Raw genomic sequence first — 24,259 nt, 5'->3', positions numbered from 1 at the left:
TTCTTTTCCAGCCCACGTTGACCTGACTACACCTGTATACGTGGGTGGGCACTCACTGGGTCAACACTGGCCTCTGTGTGTGCGCTCCAGACAGCTGGGCCGGGGTGCGTGACATGTACGCAATCGGAGCTGAAATCCAGGTCCTCATGCCATGGGGTCCCCTTTTTGAATCTGTCCCATGGCTGCGGACGGCCCTCTGGCCAGGCCCACCTTGGAGATAGCGCTCGGCACAGACGGAGCAGGAACCGGGAATGGCTAGGTGTTGCCCATCCCCATGACTGGGGGAGAAAGCCTGCAGAGCGTGGATATGGGTCCTATCGACCAGTGTCACTAGGGTCTCCTCTTGGCTCTCTGGAGATAGTGACCACCCTCATGAGCGCCTGCTGTGTACCAGGCTCTGTTCTAAGTATCAGCTCATTAATCTGCACGACAGCCCTAAGAAGCAGGCCCTGTTGCTACTTCCCCTTCAGAGACAAGGAAATGGAGAACAGGGAGGTAAGTCACTTGTCCAAAGACACACAGCTAGTAGGTGGCAGAGCCAGGTTTTGAACCCAGCCGTCTCCCTCCAGTCCACCCTGCCATACTGTGGGTGGGAGCGAGGGGAGCAGGCTAATGGGGCCCAATCCCACAGGTGCCTGTGTCGGTGGCCATGATGTCGCCGCAGATGCTTGCCCCCCAACAGATGCAGCAGATCCTGTCGCCCCCACAGCTGCAGGCCTTGCTCCAGCAGCAACAGGCACTCATGCTGCAGCAGGTGAGTCTGGCCCCAGGGCAGCTGGGAGGTCAGAGAGAGGACGGTGGGGCAGGGGAGGCCCTGACCTCCCATCTCCCACCCTGTTTACTGCCAACATCACTGCTGGCCAAAGCCGGGGCAGAAACCGGAGGGACTGCTCAGGCTGGATTGATCGGCATTCCTCCAGGGCAGCTGGGGAGAGGTCAGGGGTCAGGCCTCTCCCACAGAAGTACCCCCATTCTACCCCTCTTGCCGGCCCCACCTCTGTATCCAGAACCCCAGGGAAGGGCAAAGTACTGGAACATCCTGGCAGCTCTTTGTGACCTTTTCAGGAAACCCACAGAAAGGCAGGGAGGGCTCAGAGCTGCGGGGTGAAGCCCCCTCTCCCTTCTCTACTCCCTCCCCATCCAGGCCCTGCTGGGGACCCTCAGAGCAGACTGAGGAGAGCAGGCATCTCCCTGCAGGGTGTCCCTTTCACCACCCCAGTGAGACTCCCTACTTCTGCCTCCAGGAGCCCTGTAACAACAGGGCTGGGGTTGCTCTGGGGTCCGCGGTCCCCTGTGTGTTGGTAACCCACTCCCACCCCTGCCCCCCCCCACCTCCCCCCCAGCTGCAGGAATACTATAAGAAGCAGCAAGAGCAGCTCCACTTACAGCTCCTCACCCAACAGCAGGCTGGGAAGCAGCAACCCAAAGAGGTAAGGGGCTTGGGTAAGCCCGGTGTGCCCCTCAAAGGACGGTGTGCCCCTCAAAGGACTGCTGCCCCAGCCCTCCCCTGGCCAGAGGCTGGGCGTCCCACAGCGGCCTGGAGAGAATTGCCTTGCGGGAACAGGAGACATATCAGGAAGTGCTGGGAGGGAATCATGGGGCAGGGGGGAATGCGAACGGTGGGGGGGAGGGCGCACAGCTCTCCAGCTGCCCTCAGCCCCACGCGGTCCTTTCTCCTTGTCTCCTTGTCTCCTTGACTCGTGTCCTTGTCTCCTTGACTCGTGTTGTGGGATTAATGAAAACGGGCATCCAGTGGCCCTTGCTCATGACCAGCTTCGTGACCAGCTGCCTTGTTGTCAGGCCCTTTCCTGCCCACTTGTCTCTTAGTGACTTTAGCACCTCAGCGCCCCCCCCCCACCTTCTAGTCCCTCAGCAAACCACTTGCCATGCTCCCTTCAGCCGTGCCCCAACCTCTGCCACTTCTTGTCACATCCTACCCTGCCCCTCCAGAGAACACCCCAGCCTACATCCCCGGCCTCTCCTGGGCCACAGGGCCTCCAGAGCTTCCACACCAGGCCCCTGGGCTCCGCCTCCGTGCCCCAGACACGTGCCTCCCTCCTGCTGGCCAAACCACAGCCAGGTCCTGAGTTGCCTCTTCCCAGAACGCTGCCTTGCTGACGCCCAGTCATTTCCCAACACCCTCAGCCTCCCCGGCAAGGTCTTGTCGCTGTTCCCTGCATTATCTGTAGGCTGGCTTTATTGAATAGCCAGCCCCCCACCCCACCCCCAGGGCAGGCAGGCAGGCAGAGACGTCCCTGCCTCCCGAGCACCCAGGACTGGCTTGGCTTCTGGGGCTCAGAAAAGACTTGCTGACGGGCTGACTTGTCAGTGCCTGTGTGAAGAACTGAATGTGGGGGGGAAGGAGGGGGAGGGAGAGAGCAGAGCTCCAGACCTCCAGCGAGCCAGTGAGCAAGTGTGTGCCTGAGCAGTAGAGATGTGACTCTTCCCCAGGCCTGGGTCCCAATGACCAGCTGATGTGGATCTTTTAAAGTCCCGTCAGACTCTTTGATTCCCTGTATCTAAGAAGCAGGAGAGGAGAGGAGCTGGAGGGGGTAGGCCCCCTCCTCAGCGCGGAAGGGGGGCACCCGGGCATGTGGGAAGGGTGCCCGCCAGGCGGGAGTGGCCCCCGGAGTCTGACAGGCTCATCGATCATTGTGATGAGAGCCCCCCCTTTCCAGGCGAGCACAGCTGCGGTGCGGGGAGCTGAGGCAGCGGAAGGAGGGGGGCGGGAGCAGGGAGGGCGTCGTGCTGAGCGTCTGGGTCTGCTGTGTGTGTTTGCGCGTGTGCGTGCGTGCGTGCATGCGTGTGTTTACTGCGAGGAGGCATGCAGCCCTATGGAAGCTGGGCCGGGAGCAGAGAGGCTGCAGCCGCGGACGCCACTACGACAGCTCCGGGGGCTGACAGGCCCTGGGAGGGGGTGGCCGCAGCGTGGGGGCCAGAGGGCGTGCCCGAGGCTGATGGCACCCCTCTCTGCCCGCCCCCTCGGGCCCCCCACCAGGCCCTGGGGAACAAGCAGCTGGCCTTCCAGCAGCAGCTCCTGCAAATGCAACAGTTGCAGCAGCAGCACCTGCTCAGCCTGCAGAGACAGGGGCTGGTCAGCCTGCAGCCCAGCCAAGCCTCGGGGCCCCTGCAGACCCTCCCGCAAGGTGAGTGCCCCCCAGCCCGGACCCGGCCCGCGGCTCCCCCTCCCTCCCCGCTCCCAGGGCCGGGTTGGAGGCCCCGTGGGTTCCTGGGGCCCTGCCAGCCTCCCGCCTCTCTCTCTCCCGCAGCAGCCGTGTGCCCGACGGACCTGCCCCAGCTGTGGAAGGGCGAGGGTGCCCCTGGGCAGCCCGCCGAGGACAGCGTCAAGCAGGAGGGGCTGGACCTCACCGGCTCAGCCACCACCGCTACCTCGTTTGCCGCCCCCCCCAAAGTCTCACCCTCCCTCTCCCACCACACCCTGCCCAACGGACAGCCCACTGTGCTCACACCTCGGAGAGACAGGTGCAGGGCCCAGGCTGGGAGAGGGCACTGTACACCTGCCGGGGGGGGGGCACCCCTGGACCCCGAGGGATGGCACCCACAGTGAGGGATGAGGGGGAGGCGGAGTTTGGGGACCCGGAAATTGACCCCTCTCCCAGGGCTCACAGAATTGTTCTCAGCCTCTGGGAAACCCGTATTAGGGACAGAAACATCACCAGCAGGGGAGCCGGCCCAAGCTGGACCCAGGGCTGTTGGGGTGTTCGGGGTCCCTGACCACTGCCTCCCTCTTGCTCTCCTAGCTCCTCCCACGAGGAGACGCCAGGCTCCCACCCCCTCTACGGACACGGAGAGTGTAAGTGGCCAGGCTGTGAGACCCTGTGTGAAGACCTGGGCCAGTTTATCAAGTAGGTGTCGCCCCCCCACCACGTTCTGTCCCCCCACCCTCCAGCAGCCTTTCCACAGGGCCCCTCACCTCCCCCGCCGGCCACCTAGCTTGCCCTTCCTTGGGCCTTCAGCCACCAGCTGTCCTGCTGTCCTCACCCCTGGGGCACCTAGCCTAGCTTCTTTCCTGCCCCCACCAGCTCCCTGATCCCCACCTCCCCCATCTGTATTTTCAGGGGCCTGCAGCCTCCTTAAGCCCCATCCCCAGGCTGTCAGAGCCCCTCAGGGTAGGGGTGTGAGGAGCAGGAGAGGATGCCCCCGCCGCCCTCCCCAGCTTCCCCCAGACTCAGCCCGGGAGACTGATGGCCTAGTGACAGGCCGGAAGGCCGGTGGACAGGCAGGGCGGGAGGCGGCCAGGCGGCTGGCAGCAGGCGGCCAGCTGCCACAGCCGTGCCAGGCTCTGTCACTGACTGATTAACTCCGCTGTCTCCCAGACCCTTGCAGCATCAGGGTCAAACAAATTGTTTTCACGCTTCGTCAGAGGTTTACTTAATTAGTTCATTTGCAATTAGATCTCTCTGTAGCTGGGATTTTAGCAAAGACATCAAAGGAGGCTGACGAGAAGGCGGCTTCCTTCGTTGCCCCGGTTTTTGGTTTTTTTTGTTTTTTTCTTTTTTTCCCACCTCTTTCCCTTTGTATCTCTAGGTCTGTCTGCTTTCCAGGCCATGGGCGGGATGGGAGCACGGGATGGGCGGGTGGGGGCCGCAGGCCTGCAAAGCAGGGCCAACTGTGTCTTCTCTGCCCCCTCCTACCCCGAAGACACCTCAACACAGAGCACGCCCTGGATGACCGGAGCACAGCCCAGTGCCGGGTACAGATGCAGGTGGTCCAGCAGCTGGAGATCCAGGTGCGGCTCTGAGGACGCGGGCGGGGTGCGGGAACGCCGTCCCTCTTTGGGCCCTGCCCCACCCTCAGCACTGAATTTCCAGGAGGGCTTTAGAGGGTGTTGAGGACGGCTCGTCTTATGCTTTCTTGCTCCTAAGTGCCAAGGTCGTGAGATGATTACAGTTAGATTCTCAGGTGCAAACCAAGGTGGGGGTGTATCTGCTGGGAGGCCCAGAAGAGCAGCATCTGTACAAAAACAATAAAAATACGCACAGCTACCGTATGGAGCGCGTCACTCGGTGCTGACTTAAATACTTTACCTGTAGAACTCCAGGAATCCTCTAAACAACTGTATATGGCAGGTACTATTCTCATCCCCACTTTACAGGTATGGAAAACTGAGGCCCAGAGAAGTGCAGTGACTTGCTTCCAGTCACTCACCCTAGCGGGTGGCAGAGACAGGGTCAGAACCGCAGCAGTCGGCTCCCGACGCTACACCCTGTAACACGTAGCACTCACGACAGTCCAGCAGGCAGAATGGTGGACATGTACCCATTTCCGTCTGGCACCTAGCAGAGTGCCCTGCCATGAGAGGGTAGTTGTGAAAGACCTATTGAATTTATGAATGGGGGTGAATGAATCATTCATCCATTCCTGTGTTTCCATTCATTGGGCGAGGACCCTCTCACACACAAGTGCCACTGAACTTGGGTGTTGTTCAGCCACAGCCTCTGCCTTCGATGGGGAGAAAAAGCATGTGTTGTTAGCAAGGGGGCCCCTGGCCTGTAGCTCAGCGGCTCGCTGAGCTCGAGCCTGGGATGCCCGGTCTGGAGGGGAAGTGAGGAGGGCTTCACAGAGCCGGCAACCCCAGGCCCTGGCCTTGAGGGTAGAAGGGTGCAGAGCAGAGCCGAGGCCACTTAGGAGCAGGGGACAGAGGGAGCCAGATGCTGGAGATGCAGGAGAGGGATGGTGGGAAGAGGGGTTTTTTTGGGTGTCTGGTGGGGGAGAGGTGGGATGTGGAGGAGGAAGAGGACCGGACCCTTGGGGGCTCAGCTCCTGCCCACCTCCCGCCTCTCCACAGCTCGCCAAGGAGAGTGAGAGGCTGCAGGCCATGATGGCCCACCTGCACATGCGGCCCTCCGAGCCCAAGCCCTTCAGCCAGCCAGTGAGTGACTCTCCCCTCCCTGCGGCCCTCCCAGGACCCCCGGGACCCCCACCCTTGGCGCTGGTCTCAGCACCCTCCCCGTTGCTCACAGCTGAACCCGGTCCCCGGCTCCTCCTCATTCTCCAAGGTGCCCGTCTCTGCAGCAGACTCGTTCCCAGATGGTCTTGTGCACCCCCCCACCTCAGCCGCTGCCCCCGTCACCCCCCTACGGCCACCCGGCCTCAGCTCTGCCCCCCTGCACAGCGGGGGCCCTGCCCGCCGGAGGAGCAGTGACAAGTTCTGCTCCCCCATCTCCTCGGGTAAGGACTGCCAGGAGGGTCGTTCCCCCCCCCCCAGCTGGACCCCCATCCGGGTACCTCACCCTCTGCCTCTTGCCCCCAGAGCTGGCCCAGAATCACGAGTTCTACAAGAACGCCGACGTCAGGCCCCCCTTCACCTACGCCTCCCTCATCCGCCAGGTGAGCACGGAAGGTAGACAGAGGGGGTGGGGAGGGCACGCAGGCTGCACCCCCACCTCAGCGTCCCAGCCTCCACAAGTGTCCTGGGGCCGGAGGAGAGACGTCCCCTCCCGCACCTGTCCTCTCCCAGTGGCATGCAGGCTAGCCTTCCCGGCTGTGGCCTCTCGCACAGGCTCCATCTGAGTCCGTGCACTGCTTCTGCGGCGTCTCTCTGGGGGCATGCGCCCTGGGTTTTGCTACTCACACCCACTGTGTCATTCATTCTCTCATTCCCTTGTACACACGCTTCTGGGAGACTATTTTTCTGATAGACTTACGGTCACTCTCAGTTGCTTGCTGCCTGCCTGCCTCTCTCTCTCCCTCTTCCCCCCCCTCCCTGCCAGCTCTCTCTCTCTCTCTCTCTCTCTCTCTCTCTCTCACACACACACACACACACACACCCCCCTCAGTTCTCTCCCTCAGTCTTAATGCTCATGTAATATTCATCTGAATGGACATTTGCACAGACATCCTCTTGCTCTGACCTCCCACGCTGGCACACACATCCGCACACATGTCCTCATATACGCACACATACCCCATCTCATGCTTAGGGCGCCCTTTGCCAAAATCAGGATAAATTACAACCAGCCCCCACCCCATGGATCTCTCTCTCCGAGAATGCTGCTTCATTTTCATTACAGGGCAGGGGCCCTTGATGCCAGTTTCCCTCCAGAAGGAAATCATGTGCTCCTTGCACAAATGCATGGGCCTCGAGGCTCATGTTTCCTTTGGCCTCTGGCTGGGCTCTAAGCAGCCTGCCCCACTCAGGGCATCGACAACACCCACCAGTCCTCCTGTCCACAAGCCTCTGTAGTCGGTGTTTTCTGTTCTTGGGGTGAGAGGCAGGGGCCAGGAAGAAGGGAGAGAGCACAGGCCTATGACCCTTCAAGGCCCAGACTGAGGGTCTCTCTGTTTCTTTCTGGCCCACAGGCCATTCTGGAAACTCCCGACAGGCAGCTGACCCTGAATGAGATCTATAACTGGTTCACCAGGATGTTCGCCTATTTCCGGAGAAACACTGCCACCTGGAAGGTGAGGCATGCTCCTTCCTCCTGGCCAAGAGCCCCAGTCACCCTCAGACATCTCCACCTCCCCTTGAGACCAAGGCTGCATCGCATTTAGTCCCCTCAGAGGGGCGTTCTGCAGAAATGGCCCCAGCAGGGCATGGGCTGCATCATGGGCCCCTCTACCCTCAGCATGGGCTATGGAATGTTCTCTAACTGCCCCTCAGTAGCCCCTTCTTTCCAGCCTTGTGCTGCCTTCTTTCTGGGAAGAAATCCTCCTCTTCCGTGGAGTGCTCCCCCATAGGCCCCACAAAGTAGGGCCTCTGGGAGTCAGTAATGCCCGAGCCTGTTAGGGAGGCCTGGGTTACACTCTCAAGAGACCCTACGGGTCTGGGTACTTTGGCTAAAGGTGCATGTTCTGAAGCCCGGGGTGGGGTGGGCAGTGTGCAGGCGTGGACACAGGGACCAGCTGGACAAGACCTGTGGACTGTGCCCGGGAACACAACCACAGGCACCCCCACCCTCTCCCCAACTCTGCCATGGAGGCAGGAAGATAATTGTCTCCATCCAATTAGTCATTTCACCACCTTCAGCCATAGAGTTTTCTCAGGGGACCGGAGGCAAGGAAGGGAGGGACCTTAAAAAAATGGGACACAGAGATGTGGACTGGGGCACAGCCATTTGTTTTCCCATAGCCAAGATGGGAGGGTGTGTGTGTGTGTGTCCGTCTGTCTGTCTGATGGGTGAGAATATTAGTGTCTGTGCAGCAGAGTGGAAAGTGATATCTAAATTGGAAGGGGGTGGAGGGAAGGAGAAGGGAGTGTTCGCACCCTGCGGGGAAGGTTAGACACCAGGGAAGGAGTCCTTAGCTCAGAAGCTTAATTGGATCCCTGGCTCTTGAGTCCCCCTGCTGGCAAGCTCAGGAACTGCAACAAAACGAACTACCTCCCCACCACCTAGCCAGCTTTCAACAAGTGTCACTGAGGCCCCCTCCCCACCAGTGCTAAACTGGGTAGGGTCTGCCTAGGGCCCAGGCTCCTCTGCCCTGAAATGTGCTAACTGCAGCAGGAGAGACTGCTTCATGACCTTCCGTATCCCCACGAGCCCAATTCCCAAAGCTGGGGAGAGAGGCTTCGGGGCTGGGACAGCTGCTCTGATTGGCTGTGAGTGATGTCATTTCCTGCCACCCACAATCCTGCCCACTCCGTGAGCCTGCAGGGCCTTTTTGGGACCACCCTGCCCAGTCTCCAACCTCCAGGCCAGTTTGGATACTGGGTTTTAGAAAATGATGAGTCCTACACAAACATAAAGGATCATTACAATTGTTATCTAATGTTTCTGTTCACAATGCAGGTTAACCTGTCGGGATGAAAATAGAGAGCCCCAGTAGCTTCCTCCTCGGGGGCAGGGTGTCCCTCACCCACCCACCCTCCTTTCTTGAGGTCAGGAGGAGCTGGTTTGGGTGACTTCCTTAAACCCCTCAAGGACCACCTTGAAGCCCTTCCCGTTTAGCCAAGCCCCTTTGGCCTTCCATGCCACTTTTCACGGTCGCCCAGCCAGGGTCATCCCAGTGGTGTGTCTCTCGCCCCCAGGTGTCCACCTCCACGCCCCCTCACCTTGTGTAGGTCCCGGTGCAAGGCTAGTGAACAAGCAGGTTACCTTCCTAGTGAGCGGCACTCTGCTGGGGCCTCTGCCACTTCGGGCACTACCTGTGCCCGCCCTCCCTGTGGCACAGCAGAATCTATCTCAGCTTGAGGTCCACTTTGACCTTCAAGATTTTTGCAGCCAAGCTTCATTCATGTTCCTTGGGAAACGTACCGTGTCTACACCCAGCTCTTCGCCTTCCACCATCCACCCATTTATCTGCTCCTTGAGGTCCCTCTTCTCAACTCCTCCTCCACCTCCAGTCCTCCCTCTTTCACCCTCTCTGGCCCACACCCTGAGATGCTGTCCACTTCGGACCAGGGCAGAAGGGTCAGGAGCCAGCGTGGGCCGGCCAGCTGCCATTCATCCGAGGACAGAGCTGCCATCTGCCAAGCTGATGGTCCTCACCAGCCCTCCCCCTGTGTCCATCCTCTCCCAGGGCCCATGTTGTGGGCCCGTCCTTTTGTTTACGCAGCCCCCGCCAGACCCCTTAAATTGCCGTTAATGTTTCAGCGTAACGAATTAGTCTCTCATCACGAATCAGGCTTCGAAATGAGGGAAAAAAGCCCCGGTGAGGCCATCCTCGGAAATTGGGGTCATTCTCATTTGCAAAGCGGAGGATCGGAGCCCCGTAATGCGGGCAAATTTATTCCGAGGCAGGAGCCCCGGCGTGATTAGGCCCTTTGTAATTATCGCTCCAAGAGATTCCACTCCAGCCGCCCGCCTCCCTCGTGGATTAGCAAGCGAGTCGGAAAAATACACAGGATTTAATTAGAGGCAAATTACAATTGGTAATGAAATCGGGCCAGTTGCAAGTGGCAAGAGTTGGAAGGGAGAGAGGGGGAGGGGTCTCCAGGGGCACGGGCTGCCCGCCCTGCCGGCTTTCTTCCCCCGGTTCGAAATGTAAAGAGGAGACAAGGGTGGGGTGAGGCGGGGGAGGCTAACGGAGGACAGGTAACAGGGACAGGGATGGCTGGGGGGGAGGTGGGTGAAGCTGCTAGAGGAAAGTACAGGGACAGAACTGAGGGACCTGGAGGGAGTGGGCGGGCTCGGGCCCTCATCTAGGCCCCCTGGGGGGGGATGGGGCCACCCCCCCCCACCCAAGTGTCCTACAATTCAGATGGCCTCAATTCCTGAAGTCACCCTGCCAGGAGGAGGTGGGAGCGACAAGGTGACTTTTCCTCTTTTCTCTCCTCTTCCTGCCTCACAACTGCTAAACCCATGCTCTCCTTCCTGCCAGTTTATTTCAACAAGTGTATATTAGAGGCCTGCTGTGTGCCTCATGCTCTTAGGCTGTCTCTTCTCAAAGCCATGGCTCCCACACTCCCAGGGGCTAAAGAAGGTTGCAGCGAGGGTTCCTGATTTATTTCCAAAACTTGTAAAGCCGCATGGAAACTCTGCACCCGCCTGAGATAACAGGTTCCAGGCTTGCTGGTGGGCCAGGGCCCGAATGCGGGCTCATGGGACCAGGGGCCCCAGGTAACAGCTACCTGTGTCTGGTCGGTGCTGCTGGGGAACAAATGATTTCCACCGGCTGGTGTTTAGTTGGGAGACGGGCTTTTCCAAAACATGGCAGGGAGAAGCGGAGTGGGGCATAAAATGGGTTGTCAGCAACGAAGACCCTGGCAGACCCTGGGTCAAGGGCAGGAGAGGGGCCAGGGGACTCCTCCCCGTGGCAGCCTGCATGGCCTTGGGCCTGGGGAGGTGGGACGCAGTGGGACAGGGACTTTGCTGGGTGTGCTCGCCAGAGCGGGGAAGGGGCCGAGCAGGCGGCCTCTGAGCATGCGCCCTGTCGCTGCACCCCCAGAATGCTGTGCGGCACAACCTCAGCCTGCACAAGTGCTTCGTGCGGGTGGAGAACGTCAAGGGCGCCGTGTGGACTGTGGACGAACGCGAGTATCAGAAGCGGAGGCCGCCAAAGATGACGGGGTATGTAGGCCCCACCCTGAGCAGAGGCACCCCCCCCCATTTCTCTCCAGGATACCTCTGTGTACCCAGTCCTTCCCACTTCAGGGGTGGGGAGGAAAGGGGTGGAGGAACCCAGGGGAGCCCGGGATCTGGAAGGACAGGTGATCAGACAGAGGACATATATGTCTTCTTCTATCCCTGTTCTTGACTGAGGGAAGGAGCCTGGGGCCTGGGACCAGAAAGAGACAGAGACCAAAGTTGCCCTGGCCAGAGCTGGGACATGGGCAGATGCCAGCTAGAAGACCTGGGTTCCAGTGCACCTCTGCTTCTCGCTGGCTGGGTGACCTGGGGCCAGCTCCTTAACCTCTCTTAGATGCTCTGTAAATGGCAGGTAGGGGATGAATCCTTATGGAAGAGGGACAGCCTTGAACCATTGCTTTACCTGACCCAGCTCCCGAGCACTGCAATTCCCATGCAGAAAAGCCTTCGGCATGGAGTGCACGGGGACCGGCTGAGCGCATGGCGATTAGATGTCCCAGAATTCAGGATGGCAAGATCATGTGGGCGTTACAGATATGGGACTGTCAGGGCTCTAGCTTGGACCTGCCGAACCCCGGAAACAACAGAGAAAACCCGCTGGGGTGGCGTCATGCAAAAACAGGCATGGGGAGGGAACCCTGTTCCCCCTTGCCAGCTCTGAGACGCCGTACCCTCCCCAGAGCCCCTGAAAGCCTCAGCACGGGAGCTGTGATGGGGGCTGTGCGTCTGCGCCGTGCCCTGTCAGCACGAGGGTTGAATAAAACTCAGCAGAGGGCACTGACCCTGCTGTGGCCTCCTAGGATCAGGAATGGAACGGACCCTGGCACAGAGCAGGGCCTAGTAAGGGTCAGGGTGTGAAGGAGAAGTAAGTGAATGAACGGACCAACCTGTGCCTTCTCTGTCTTCCAGGAGCCCCACCCTGGTGAAAAACATGATCTCGGGCCTCAGTTATGGAGCACTTAATGCCAGCTACCAGGTGAGTGCTCCCTGACCAGAGCCCCCTTCGCTCCTGGCCCCTTGCTTTCCTGCCCACACACACTGACCTTCCCCCACTCTCCCTTGCCGAGGGACCATCAGTCAGAGGAGAGGCAGGAGGGTGAAAACCACTATGGGTGGCCCAAACCCCAGCCCCTCTGCCCTAGCCCAGCTCGGGGCTCAGCCCCCACCTCTACTTTCAAGGCTGGCTTCAGGCGGAGCAGAGAGCAAGGAGGGAGGTTGGCATCACCAGTGGGGGCCCGTTACCTGGCTCATCAGTCTGGGGGTCCTCTGCCTCCTGGGAAGGGATAGGTCAGGCCCAGGCTCCCAGGAAAGCTGGGAGGCAGCAGGTCAGGGTCAAGATCTGGCCTTGGAGGAGTGTGCTGTGTCAGGGAGGACTGGCGGGGAGCTGCCCAGATAGATCCGCCGGCGGGGTCCTCACAGAGACTCCTGGAGGCTCGCTGGGTGGGGGTGGGGGGCAGCGACGCACTTGGCTGCGTGGAGCCGGCTCACAGGGCCAACCCTGTGCCCTCCAGGCTGCCCTGGCCGAGAGCAGCTTCCCCCTCCTCAACAGCCCTGGCATGCTGAACCCAGGCTCTGCCAGCAGCCTCCTGCCCCTCAGCCACGACGAAGTGGGTGCCCCCGTGGAGCCGCTGCCCAGCAATGGCAGCAGCAGCCCCCCTCGCCTCTCCCCGCCCCAGTACAGGTGAGCACGAGGCATGGAGCCCCCACCCCAGTGCCCTCCAAACGCCCCTGCGGGTGGGATCCCCATCTTATCACCCCCCCACACACATACATGTGTCTTCTCAGAACAAGTGACCTCTGTCTCTCTCTCCCTTCTCATGGCACCCTTCCCTCCCCTCTCCCTTCTTATTCCCCTCTTTCTTGCAGCTTTCTTCCTCTTCTGCTTCCTCCTCTCCCACTGTTCTGTCTCCTGCCCTACCCAAGGCAACCCCTGTCCGTCCCAACCTCCCCCTTCCTCAGAGGAGAGCTCCTGGGGAGATCAGACCTAAGACAGACGGCTGGCCCCAGGGGCTCAGGGATGATGCAGTCCTGGGGAGGCGAGCTGGGACTACCCCCCACTGCATCCCCAACTTCTGGATGTTTGGGGGACAGGGGAAGGCCCCTGGGGTGCCCACACGATCCCTTCTGTCACAGCCACCAGGTGCAGGTGAAAGAGGAGCCAGCCGAGGCAGAGGAAGACAGGCGGCCGGGCCCCCCCCTGGGCCCCCCCAACCCCAGCACCGCGGGGCCTCCAGAAGACAGGGACCTGGAGGAGGAGCTGCCAGGAGAGGAACTGTCCTAAGGGCCTCTAGGGGCAGGCTGGGCAGGGGTGAGACCCCTCCTTCTGGAACCCAGGCCCCACCTACCCCCACTCCTCAGCCCCGCCCAAACCTCAAGGCACTTCCAGGACTCAGATGGGGGGGCTGGGCCAGCGACTCCCAACGTGACCTGACTGACAGACGCTCGGGGGCAGGGACGGTCCCGCCCCTGAGGGGACACAGAACCCCTGGTCTGGGACCTGCAGAGGACACGGAGGGCCCAGACCCTTCCTCAGACCCTCCCCTACATCTGAATACCACCTCCCCCCAACCACCAGCAGCAGCAGGGCCCTCCTCCCCCACCAGCTCTCCCTTACAGGGCCCCTCAGCGCCATGGAGACCCGCAGGCGGGGCTAAGCCACCCCTCTCAAACCCAGGGCCCCTCGCACCTGGCTCTGGCAGTGTTTTCTGGCCAGAGGCCCCCCATTTTCCTAATTTGTGCTCCCTTCCACCTTCTTTTCCGTACTGTGAAGAAATCTCCCCGCTGCCCCCAACTCGCGCCCCTGCCCCCGCCTAGGGCGGGGGAGCTGAAGTTTCAGACCATCCCCAGAAGAAACCAGGCCCCCTCAGCTGTGCCCACTCAAAAGCCACAGCTGGGGCGGGACAAGTTGTATGCTCCGTGGGGGTCGGTGGGAGCCAGGCTGCCTGGCTCCAGCCCCTGCCCTTGACCCGAGACAGAACCCAGGCTGAACTGGGCCTCTACCCCCGCACTGGGTGCTCTCAGCTGCCCCCACCCCCGGGAGCAGAGGAAGAGGCCCGGCGCCTGCCCTCTCACAGAGGTCTGTGCCAGGTGGACTAAAGGAGGGGGGCCGCTGAAGGGAGCCGAGCTGCCCTTGAGGCTGGAGCTGGGGTCATGCCCGTGCCACCAGCAAGCGTCCTGCCTCGGTCACAGGAAAGGCCAGGCTGAAATCAGGCCTGAGGGGCAGGTGGCTGCTGTGACCCCGACAGGTTCGCCCCAGCCTACAGGTCCCCCCTTACAGTCCTGCCTCACCCTTAGCACCCCTCCCTGACCCCTCTCCACTCCCCCACCTCCCCCAGTTAAACCAATGACCAAAGACCTTTCTTATGCCGGAAGCAAAAACCAAAACTTTCTGTTGGCTTTTTCCTTTGTCGCCTCCCACACCCCTGCTCCTCCTTCCGACCCTGGCCCCAGGCTGGAAGCCCTCCCTCCACTTAAGTTATTGTTTTAAACCAAAGTTTACAGTGTCTGTTGGTGGCCCAGACCCTCTCTCCACCCTTCCTCCACCCACCCCGAGGACCCTGGGACTCAGCAGAGGCTAGGGGCCCTGCTCACCCCCACTCTGCTCTTGGCCAGCCTGGAGGAAGAAAGAGGGTGAGGGAAGGAGGCGCACTGCCCTCAGCACCCCAAGGGGTTCTCCTCTCCTTCGGTGGTGGGCCTCGAGCCCTAGTCCCAACCCTGGGCTGCTTCCTGGGGGCTCTCCAGACCCCTCACTAGGACCAAGTCCCCCATCACGCTGGGAGTGTGGATTCCAGCAAAGGAGCTGGAAAAAAAAAAAAGTGAGACTCCACAGACCCCCTATGGGGGACCCCAACTTAGGCCAAGGACTGGGTGTATTGGATCCTCACGATACCCCAGGCCAGGCCCCTTTGCTGAGAAGACTCCTTGGACTATTTCCCAAGACCCCCCCACCCCCACATACACCCCTTCACAAGCCACCCCTCCTGAGAGGGAGGGGGCCCTCCGCCCCCTCCCCTATGTACTCCCCACCTGTGTTCTGTTTGACCAGCACAGAAATATTAAACGTCCTCTATTCACCGGGCCCTGCGTGTGTCACCAAGGTGAGGGGGGAAGGACACGAAAGTGGAAAGATTGCTCTGGGGGGCTGAGGGCAGCAGGCCGCCACGGACAGTGGGGGCTCTGTGGGGGTGCTTTCTGGGAGTGCATGCATGGGCCAGGACCAGAGGGGCCCCCTCTCTCTACTCCTCCTGCCCACTTCTTCCACTGTCATCCACATTCTCTGGTATTTTCTTTCAAAGCAGGTCTCTGGGTCATTCTGCTTTCTCCCTAAGTCACAATTCCTTCTTGCCCGTCCCTGCCCCTTCCTCCAAGGGTGTGTTCAGCCCAGAGATTTCCTTCAGGGCTGGAGAGGGTTGCTGCCACAGGGCCCTGAAGATGCTCTTCTGGGCCTATCACCCTGTCTTGGGGGGGCGGGAGGGAATGCATGTGTGTGGGGATGGGGCTGTCAGTGGGCGCGTGCCTGCCGCCTAGTGTGGGGTCAGTGTCCTGCTGGTGGGCTCAGGGTCAGGAAAGGGGTTACTCTAATGCACGGGCAGGGGCACCCTGGACAGTTAGGGGAGGGAAGGAACAGAGGAAGTCTAGTGTCCTGACACCTCCCTCAGCCTTGCATCCCACAGCAATTCTTGGCTCCTCCCAAGCAGGGGAGCCCCGCCCACCTCAGTGTCCAGTGCCCAGCACCCACCAGTCTCATCTACCAGTTCCCTTCTTCCAGCACCTTGAGCACCTTCCCAACACTTCCTCCTCAAGGGCAGGGCCCCCAGACCTCTATCCTGGGACGGGGGCCCCCAGAAAGAATGTGCGTCCTGGGGGGAAAGCGGGGAGGTAGGGTGGGTCTGGAGAAAGCAATCCAGTTGGAAACCTTCCCCCAAATCACCAAACTGCTGGAACTTTCCAAAAACCAAACTTGGGGGTGGGATGGGGAAGTGGGGTAGGAAAGGGGGCAGGATCTGGAAATGGGAGTCTTCACTGGCTTCTGTCTCAGAACTGTCTTGTCCTTTCCTGCTGCTTTCCACCATGATCTGTTATCTTCTGCGTCTCTCCCATTTCAATGCCTCACCTCTGGACACACACACACACACACACACACACACACACACACACACACCCGCCCTAATCTTCCGGACACTTGCTGAGAGCCTGGGGTGAATTCCCCGTTCCTCCTCAGGGCATCTCAGAGGGCCCGGCCTCTGAGGTCAGGCCAGGGGAGCTCGGCCTGGAGTCTGAGTACCCCCCAAGCCTCCACCCATGGGTTGGCCCTCCCTGCCCTCTGTGAAGGCTGCCGGCCCTTTCTGGAGAACTAGCTGCTCTGTCAGACGTGTGGACGGCAGCCTCCCCTGCAGTGGATTACCCACGATTTCATCGCCACCACTTCCCCTGGGAGATCCACCAGCCCCTCCAAAGCCCCAGAGAATCCAGAGGTGTCTGCTGCCAAGCTCCCAGCTCCCTTACTCTACTCTGGGAGAAGTTCTCTGGTCTACAGACAAGCCCCATGGACATCCTTCCTGCACCAGAGATGACACCCAGCCTCACTCTCACAACAGTCCTTCCAGCAGTCTAACTTCAGTTTCCTCTGCTTCAACTAGAGTTTTGGTTTTGGTTTTTAATTCCTTCCCCAGAGATAAAGCAAATGTCTCGTCAGTGCACTTGGACATGGAGTGAGGCTCTATCTCAGGCTTTGACGGAGGAGAGGGTCTTGTAATATGAGCAACAGGAGACTGCTGTGAGCTACCACCTTTTGCATGCACCATGCTTACAACGCCAGAACTCATTTTTTAAAAGATTTTATTTATTATTAGAGAGAGAGAGAGAGAGCGTGCGCGTGCGCACAAGCAGGGGGAACAGCAGGCAGAGGGAGAAGCAGACTCCCCACTGAGCAAGGAGCCCAATGTGGGACTCCATCCCAGCATCCTGGGATCATGACCCGAGCCAAAGGCAGACACCCAACCACCCGAGCTACCCAGGCACCCCTCCTTAACTCATTTTCTTACTGATCTCAGCTTCCATGGAGGGGGCCCCCTCCCATGACCTTCTTCTAAATAAGAACCACCCCCCCTAAGACCCCTGTCGTGTTTTGCTGCCAGGAAGTACTGCCTACTGCTCATCTCTCCTTCCTACTGCTGTTCCCCGCAATAGGGGGCAGGTGGTTCGTGCTGGCGGCGGCTTACCCTGGTCTTAGCCTTTCTGCCCTGACAGCGAGAGGGAGGCTCTCTGCTGAACCTGTTCTCAGGCTGGCAAAAAAGAGGGTTACTCCAAGTCGGATATTTTGGGGATGAGAAGGTAGCACCCTTCCCCTCACATTCGTAAAGTTCTTCCCTCCACTGTTAACTGGTCACCCCTGCCCAAGGTCTTTTGCCAACGGCCAGCAGAGGGCGCTTTAGACAAAGCGGACCTTGGGCTCCTCCTTTGGGCACAGTTGCTGGTCAGAGGAGGAGGGGAGGTGAGGCGTGGGGAGGAGGGGAGGTGGGGCGTGAGGAGGAGGGGAGGTGGAGCGTGGGGAGGAGGGTGTGGGGAGGAGGGGGAGAACTACAACCCTTCAACCCTCTGGCCCAGGGCACAAAAGGGTTCCTTCTGCTGTCAGGGGGCTTCCTAGCCCTCTCCAACTCGGTGACCTATGAAGTCTCCTGAACAGAAATGGGAGTAGGCAGGGGAAACGCAGAGAATGATCTGGAAGGATGTGGTCTCTGAAGACGAGTACACGGGGCAGCCGGGCTCAATAAAGATGTTCAATGGTAACCATTGCTAACATGTAATGAGCTCTTCTTGTGTACCAGACACAATTCTAGGTACTTTATCTTTCATGTCCTCCTCCCAACAACTCTGAGTCAGATGCCATCATTATCCCCATTTTACAGATGAGGAAAATGAGGCACAGGAATCGAAGAGGTTAACAGATAAAGCATTAAAAATGAGGAACCTGTGGTTTACGGTGCGGTGAGGGAAGAGGGAGGCCCATTGGCTCGGTCTCAGCATTGTAGCCACATTCTTTACTTTGGCTTTTCCCCCCACCCCTTCTTGGAGAGTCCCAATGGGGAAACTGAGGTAAGAGCGCCTCAGAGCCAGGGGCTAGGCCCTGGCTTCAGAGTTCCCCAGTGGCCGTCCTCCTCTCGGCAGACTGAGGTAAGTCGGGGCTTGGGATAGTCACTGTGAGACAGAGGGAACTGGAGCTGGAATACCCTATAAAAATAAGCAATCGGGGGCCTTCTCTGCAGCCGAGCATCAGAGCAGCGAAGACAAAGAGGCCCTTGTCTGAGTGGGGAATTCACACCGACCACACACGAGCGCACACCTGAGCGCGTGCGCAGACGCACACGGGCACGCACACGTGCTGCCGCTACTCAGGCTCTGTTTACACCCAGAGGTCTCTTCCGTCTTGGAAGCCTGCAGTTAGCCCGTGGGCACCGAGGGCAGGCACACAGAGCGCACAGAGCGCACGGTGGTCACAGAGACGAGCCGTCCCGCGGGCCCACGACTTCTCCACGCCTGCAGCCAGCCTCCGCCTCAGGATCAAAAGTTCAGAAAAACAGCCCCTCCCGAGAAGGTGGTCATGGTGGCAGCCTGGCCTGAAAGGCGCTCTGTCTTAGCCAGGAGGGGCCGGAGAGGGGGGGGGCAGAGTGCAGGGGATGATGGGCCAAATTAAGGGGAGGTGGGGGGTGCAGTGGGGGATGGGCACCCTGGAGCTTCTGGCCAGACTAGGAGGCTTCTACCCCCACTAGGGGTCAGCGCCCCGCCTGCTCCCGAACCTGGAGCCCAGACCGTCTACATCAGGCAGGCACTGCCTGGGCTTAGGAATGAGCCAAGCACAGGGTGGGTAGGGGCGGGCAGACACCAGAGAACTACAGGACATGTCTCTGCTCACAGAGAGCTGGTTTTCTGGCTGAGAAACTGATGGAGATGGGCGGAGTGCCCGGTGCTACGAGGAAGAAAACTTGGGCCCTGCGGGAGGCAGCCCAGCGAGGATGCAAGTCCTCCCTCTGCTACTTGCTAGCTCTGGGGCTTTGGGAAATGTCTTGACGTCTCTGGGCTTCCATTTCCTCATCTGTAGACTGGGGTGGGATGACCCTCTCTGGCTTGCGGAGAAGAATAATGATATATTAAAAAGTGGCACATATGAGGCCCACAACACGTAATAGCTGTTAATGAAATATAGTCTTGGGTGTACAAGACCAACGACCAGAGCGGGTGTGGGGGGCCAGAGCGCTCCCGGAGGACTCTGTGGAGGAGAGACTGGCGCTAGGGAGGGGAAATGTTGGCGGAGAAGAGAGACATTTTAGGCCTGTAGAAGAGCCTCAGTGGAGCTCCGTGAAGGTCCCTGTGGCAGGAGACGGAGGGCTGAATCAGGGCGGGAGAGGCAGGGGCAGGGAGTCCGGCCGGCGGGCTGCTGGGAGCCCCACCCGCCACTGTCATTGCCAAAGCGCATTCACATCCTTCAGCACCGCGAGGGCTCAGGCAAGGGAACTGCAGTGGGTTTTCTTATCTCTAATGTGGCGATGAGGAGCCCTGACCGCGCAGGAGATGAAGGGGAGAGTCAGAGGAACAGCAGGAAGGAAGCATGGACACCAGGCTGGCGCCCCCTGGGACCCCATAAGGGCCGTGCTCCGGAGGCTGCCGGAGAGGCTCCCAGGCACAGCCCATGTCCTTGCGGAGTTCCCATCAGAGGCCGACAGTCTTGTATTCAGATAAACACATCGGGGTTGGCCTCCAAGTGGTGCCAACACCACACGCTTAGCCCTCGGAGGTGTTCAGAGCAGGCCTCGTGGAGACGGTGAGGCTGATGAGGAGCCTGGAAGGAAAGAGCAGACAGCAGGAGGGCTTGCCAAGTGGGGCAGTGAGGAAGTGGAAGCAGGGCTGGGACCCCAAGGGGCCGAGGTCCTGGAAGGTGACACTGGAGAGGTGGGAGACAGGCTGGGGGGGGGGCACAGGCCAAGCACGCAGGGTCCAAGCTGGGGTGCGGGGCAGCGAGCCCAGAACTTGCTAAGAGCAAGGCAGTGACGGATGGATGTCAGGTTTGGGGGGAAAGCAGGTGTGGGGAGAACAGGCTGGGTGAAATGCTGGGGCGGTGGGGGTCAGCCAGGTGGCTGCCTGCATTGTCAGGAGGCAGGTGACCAAGTCCCAGATAGGGAGGGTGCTTTGGAGAATGATGTCAGGAGGCTCACTGAGCAACAGCAGAGAGGAAGATGTGTGGCTGCGCGAGAGAAGAGAGGTCCAGAATGGCCTCCACTGGGTGTATCTAAAGGTCTGCTCCAAGCATGGCACATTTTCACATTGGAACATTATACTGCACAGAAAGGGAATCTATAGGAGCTGCTTGTATCTGCAGGATACATTTGAGGGATAAAAAACAAGTGGAAGGGGTGCCTGGGTGGCTCAGTGGGTTAAGCATCTGCCTTCGGCTCAGGTCATGATCCCAGGGTCCTGGGGTTGAGTCCCGCATCAGGCTCCCTGCTCAGTGGGGAGCCTGCTTCTCCCTCTTTCACTCCCCCTGCATGTGTTCTCTCTCTCTCTTTCTGTCAAATAAATAAAAAATCTTTTTTAAAAAAGTAAATGGAGGAAAGATATAGAGAATTGCCGTTTATGTAATGCTTGTAAATAGACATAATAAGGCCATATATCCTGTAAGGGCACATCTGCGTGTAGTGAACATTTAAATCTGTAGGACCAAGAGAGCACAAACTCAGGTCACTGCCTTTCTGGGGCAGGTGGGGAATGCAGGGGGGCGGGGGACTCAAGGGGCTTCAAGTATACTGCTAATAATTCATTCTTGAGCTAGCGGTAGGGACACAGGAGTTCATCCTCTTGTACCCTGTATCTTTTATCCAGCTGGAAGATTTCATTTAAAAACAAAAAAGAGGGGCACGTGGGTGGCTCAGTCGTTAAGCGTCTGCCTTCAGCTCAGGGCGTGATCCCGGCGTTCTGGGATCGAGCCCCACATCAGGCTCTTCCGCTGGGAGCCTGCTTCTTCCTCTCCCACTCCCCCTGCTTGTGTTCCCCCTCTCGCTGGCTGTCTCTGTGTCAAATAAATAAATAAAATTAAAAAATAAATTAAAAAATAAAAACAAAAAAAGAAAAAGAACGATTCCAAGGTTTGGGTCTTGTGCCACAGAACTCCCATCCTCGCAACCCCTCTGGGCTTAAGATAGGGCCAAGGAAGAGGTCAGATGTTCAGCGGGGCTTGCCGGGGTGGGCAGGACATCGTGCTGCCCCCATGCAGAGGGGCTGGAGAGAGAGCGTCGTGATGGGGCACACCTGGGCTCACATCTGGCACTAGGGCAAGAGGCGCAGCTGTGAAGGAAAGCAGATGAGGTCAGCGGGCAAGGAGGAGGAAGAGCCAGGAGGGAGGGCAGTCCCGAGGCAGTGACGGGGCTGCAGGCTCCATGGGCTGCAGGGCCGGGAGACCCCCTACCACCACTACCACCACCACCACCACCACCACCCTGGGACTCGACAGCGGGAGGCCTCCGGCACCCGAAGACAGCAGTTTCCAAGGACAGGGATGAGCTCAGGAGTCAGTGTGTGGAGCGGAGATGGAGGCAGAGGTGTGGTCTCTCAATGAGCTTAGCAGCAAGGGGCGAGGGGACCCCCAGAGGCGGAGGGGAGGGGGACACAGCATGGGATACCAAGAAAAGCTTTTCTTTTTTTTCTTTTCTTTTTTTAAAGATTTTATCTATTTATTGACAGAGAGAGCATAGGTGGGCAGAGCGGCAGGCAGAGGGAGAGGGAGAAGCAGGCTCCCCACGGAGCAGGGAGCCCGATGCAGGGCTCAATACCAGGACTCCGGGATCGTGACCTGAGCCAAAGACAGATGCTTAACCGACTGAGCCACCCAGGCACCCCAAGAAAAGGTTTTCTTATTGATTTTCTCAACCGTAATGATTTTGCATATTGCTGAGTATTTTTAAGTGGGGAAGAGGGCAGAGGAGGGTCAAATTGTATACTCCAGTGAGTGTGTGTGAGGGCACACCCTCTCTCCTCCATCAGACCTGGAGATCCTCACTCTCCTTCTTCCTCATTACTCATTAGCTCCCCCAGGACTCAGCCCAGCTGCTCAGGAAGAGGGGAGTCTGGAAACAGTCATGGGACTTATGCGGGGGGAGGGGGAGGGGGCGGGAATCCCATCCTATCCCATCCTGGAGCACAGGCCTGGGGTGGTCCCGGCCCCAATGACACTCAGGGGCAGAAGGAAAGACTGGGCACACCGAGGACCAGGGTGGCTCTCACACACACTCTCCAAGGTGGAAGTCCTCAGATGAACTGAAGGAGGGGAGTGGGAGGAAAGACTGGGGCTGGGCAGCCATTGGAGTGAGGTCTTCCCACCTACTTCAGCTGTCCCCCCATTGCGCTGGCCAACCCCCCAACTGCCACTCACCCCCCTTTCTCTTCCCTCACCATCTAACACCTTCCTCATCCTCCCCTTGCTTCGGCTTCCCAAAGAACACTTGGCTGTGGTTAGTTGTTCCCAGAGGCCCTCTCCCACCAGCTACTCTGGTCCTCGCTGTCACACGCCCACCCCCCCCAAGCCTGACCCAGGCCCAGCTGGGCTTCCTGACTTTGCCTCCATACAGAGAGTTACCCCAAAGTGGCCCACTTATCTTCCCGTTACCGGAGCCCACACAGTCCAGCAACAAATCTTTACTGAGCACCTCAGTGCCCAGTGCTGGGTGCTGAGAGCAATAGCGAGGAACAGACCCTGCCCTCAGGGGGTGACAGAACACTGACACAGAGAAGGCCCTTCTTACGACACTTTGAAGGAGTTCAATAATTAAAAAGACCTTCTTGGGGCACCCGGGTGGCTCAGCGGGTTAAGCGTCTGCCTTCGGTTCAGGTCATGATCCTGGGGTCCTGGGATGGAGCCCCACCTCGGGCTCCCTGCTCAGCGGGGAGCCTGCTTCTCCCTCGCCCTCTGCCACTACCCCCTGCTTGTGCTCTCTCTCTCTCTCAAATGGATAAATGGAATCTTTAAAAATAATAAAATAAAAATACAGAGATCTTATAAAATGTGATTACCGTGGTGGCAAGAAGGCCAGCAGCGCAGACAGATAATGAAGCCTCACTACGGTCAGTCATTCAGACGCTGCACGTTTGGTGAGCACCTACCACTCACAAGGCACCGAGCGAGGCCCTGGAAGTTCAAGATGACCAGACAGAGTCCCTCCCCTCAGAGAACCCAGAGAGGCCGATATGTAAGCAGATACAACATTCTTTTGGAGTTTGGGAGTCCGGAAAGGGTGTGCATGACTTCTCTGGGGTAACGGGGAGCTGTGTGTCGGAGGCCGCCATTTGAGCTGGGTCTTGAGAGGCTCACAGGCCAGAGTGAAGAGAGTCAAAGGAGGGGCTCAGTGTGTTCAGAGTGACCACCCCCCACAGAAGTGGCAGGAGAATTAGGCCCGGAGAGGCAGACTGGAGTCATATTATGGAAACTTTCCTGCCCAACTCGGAAATTTGGACTTTTGACTCTAGACAAAATAAGTTTGAGCCAAGAGTGACAAGACCATGGCAGATTCTTTTGTTTTGCTCATTCATTCAGGCCTGGGTGTGAGAAGGCCGATCTCGGTGGTGGCCAGGAAGAGAGAGGGAAGGAAAGGGGAAGGCCGCCAGAAAGGAAGTAGGAAGATGGTGAGATGCTCCACAGACAGGAGCCAGGAGACAAAGGTGCGAAGGGGGCCCTGTGATTTCCCCCTTAGGGAAGAGAGGGTCGCAGAAGCAGGGGCAGAAGTCAGGAGAGATGGACAAACAGTTTCTCCAGGTAGAAGGTGAGGGACTGGTCGGGGTTGGGTTGAATTTGAGGCAACAGCCGAAAATCCAGTGGGAGTGACTTGTCATTAAAGATGGTAGGTGGAGCTCATGCATTTCCCTTTGAGCCCACCTGAAGCCCTGCTAAACTACAGTAGAGGAACTTTTTTTTTTTAAGGTGTGAACTTTTAGAAAGATATCGAACAAGGCGGAAGAGGACAGCAAGTTCTGGAGGTCGGAGAGAGGGTAGCGGAAGAAGCTGAGTGCTGAGCCAGTGATGACAAGGACAGCTGAGAGGCACCCAGCCCACATTATGGGCCTCTCCACTCAGGCCCAGGGATCCGTGGTGGGCACAGTTACTTCTAGAAGTAGGGGTAGGAGCAAAGTTTTAAACAGTACACAAGTAAGTGGCTCCCGGGGGGTAGGAGGAAGACGAGATGAACAGGCAGAGCTCAGAGGATTTTTAAAGCAATGAAACTACTGATGAA

General features: G+C 58.9%; 1 protein-coding gene across 4 annotated transcripts in view; it reads left to right on the top strand.

Annotated features, from left to right (window-relative positions):
- The window catches only part of FOXP4 (forkhead box P4), a 51,225-nt gene extending 36,159 nt beyond the window's left edge, over positions 1–15,066 (top strand). The window contains exons 4-17 of one of the 4 annotated variants that reach the window (XM_045777026.2): positions 632–754; positions 1,344–1,430; positions 2,999–3,146; positions 3,273–3,483; positions 3,762–3,866; positions 4,663–4,750; positions 5,810–5,893; positions 6,021–6,192; positions 6,275–6,351; positions 7,324–7,425; positions 10,849–10,970; positions 11,898–11,964; positions 12,500–12,669; positions 13,122–15,066. In XM_045777026.2, the coding sequence (XP_045632982.1) occupies positions 632–754; positions 1,344–1,430; positions 2,999–3,146; positions 3,273–3,483; positions 3,762–3,866; positions 4,663–4,750; positions 5,810–5,893; positions 6,021–6,192; positions 6,275–6,351; positions 7,324–7,425; positions 10,849–10,970; positions 11,898–11,964; positions 12,500–12,669; positions 13,122–13,269 (1,704 nt within the window). In that variant the 3' untranslated portion in view covers positions 13,270–15,066. Of the gene's footprint in view, positions 1–631; positions 755–1,343; positions 1,431–2,998; positions 3,147–3,269; positions 3,484–3,761; positions 3,867–4,662; positions 4,751–5,809; positions 5,894–5,984; positions 6,193–6,274; positions 6,352–7,323; positions 7,426–10,848; positions 10,971–11,897; positions 11,965–12,499; positions 12,670–13,121 lie in introns of all 4 variants that reach the window. The other 3 variants (XM_045777024.2, XM_045777025.2, XM_045777023.2) reach the window with 3 other exon arrangements.
- Positions 15,067–24,259: the final 9,193 nt, after the last annotated feature.

Source organism: Ursus americanus, chromosome 29 (assembly GCF_024610735.1).
Source record: "Ursus americanus isolate L20-20 chromosome 29, mUrsAme1.1.p, whole genome shotgun sequence".
In the NCBI taxonomy this organism is placed as follows: Eukaryota; Metazoa; Chordata; class Mammalia; order Carnivora; family Ursidae; genus Ursus; species Ursus americanus.
This window is presented reverse-complemented; position numbering and strand designations above follow the sequence as displayed.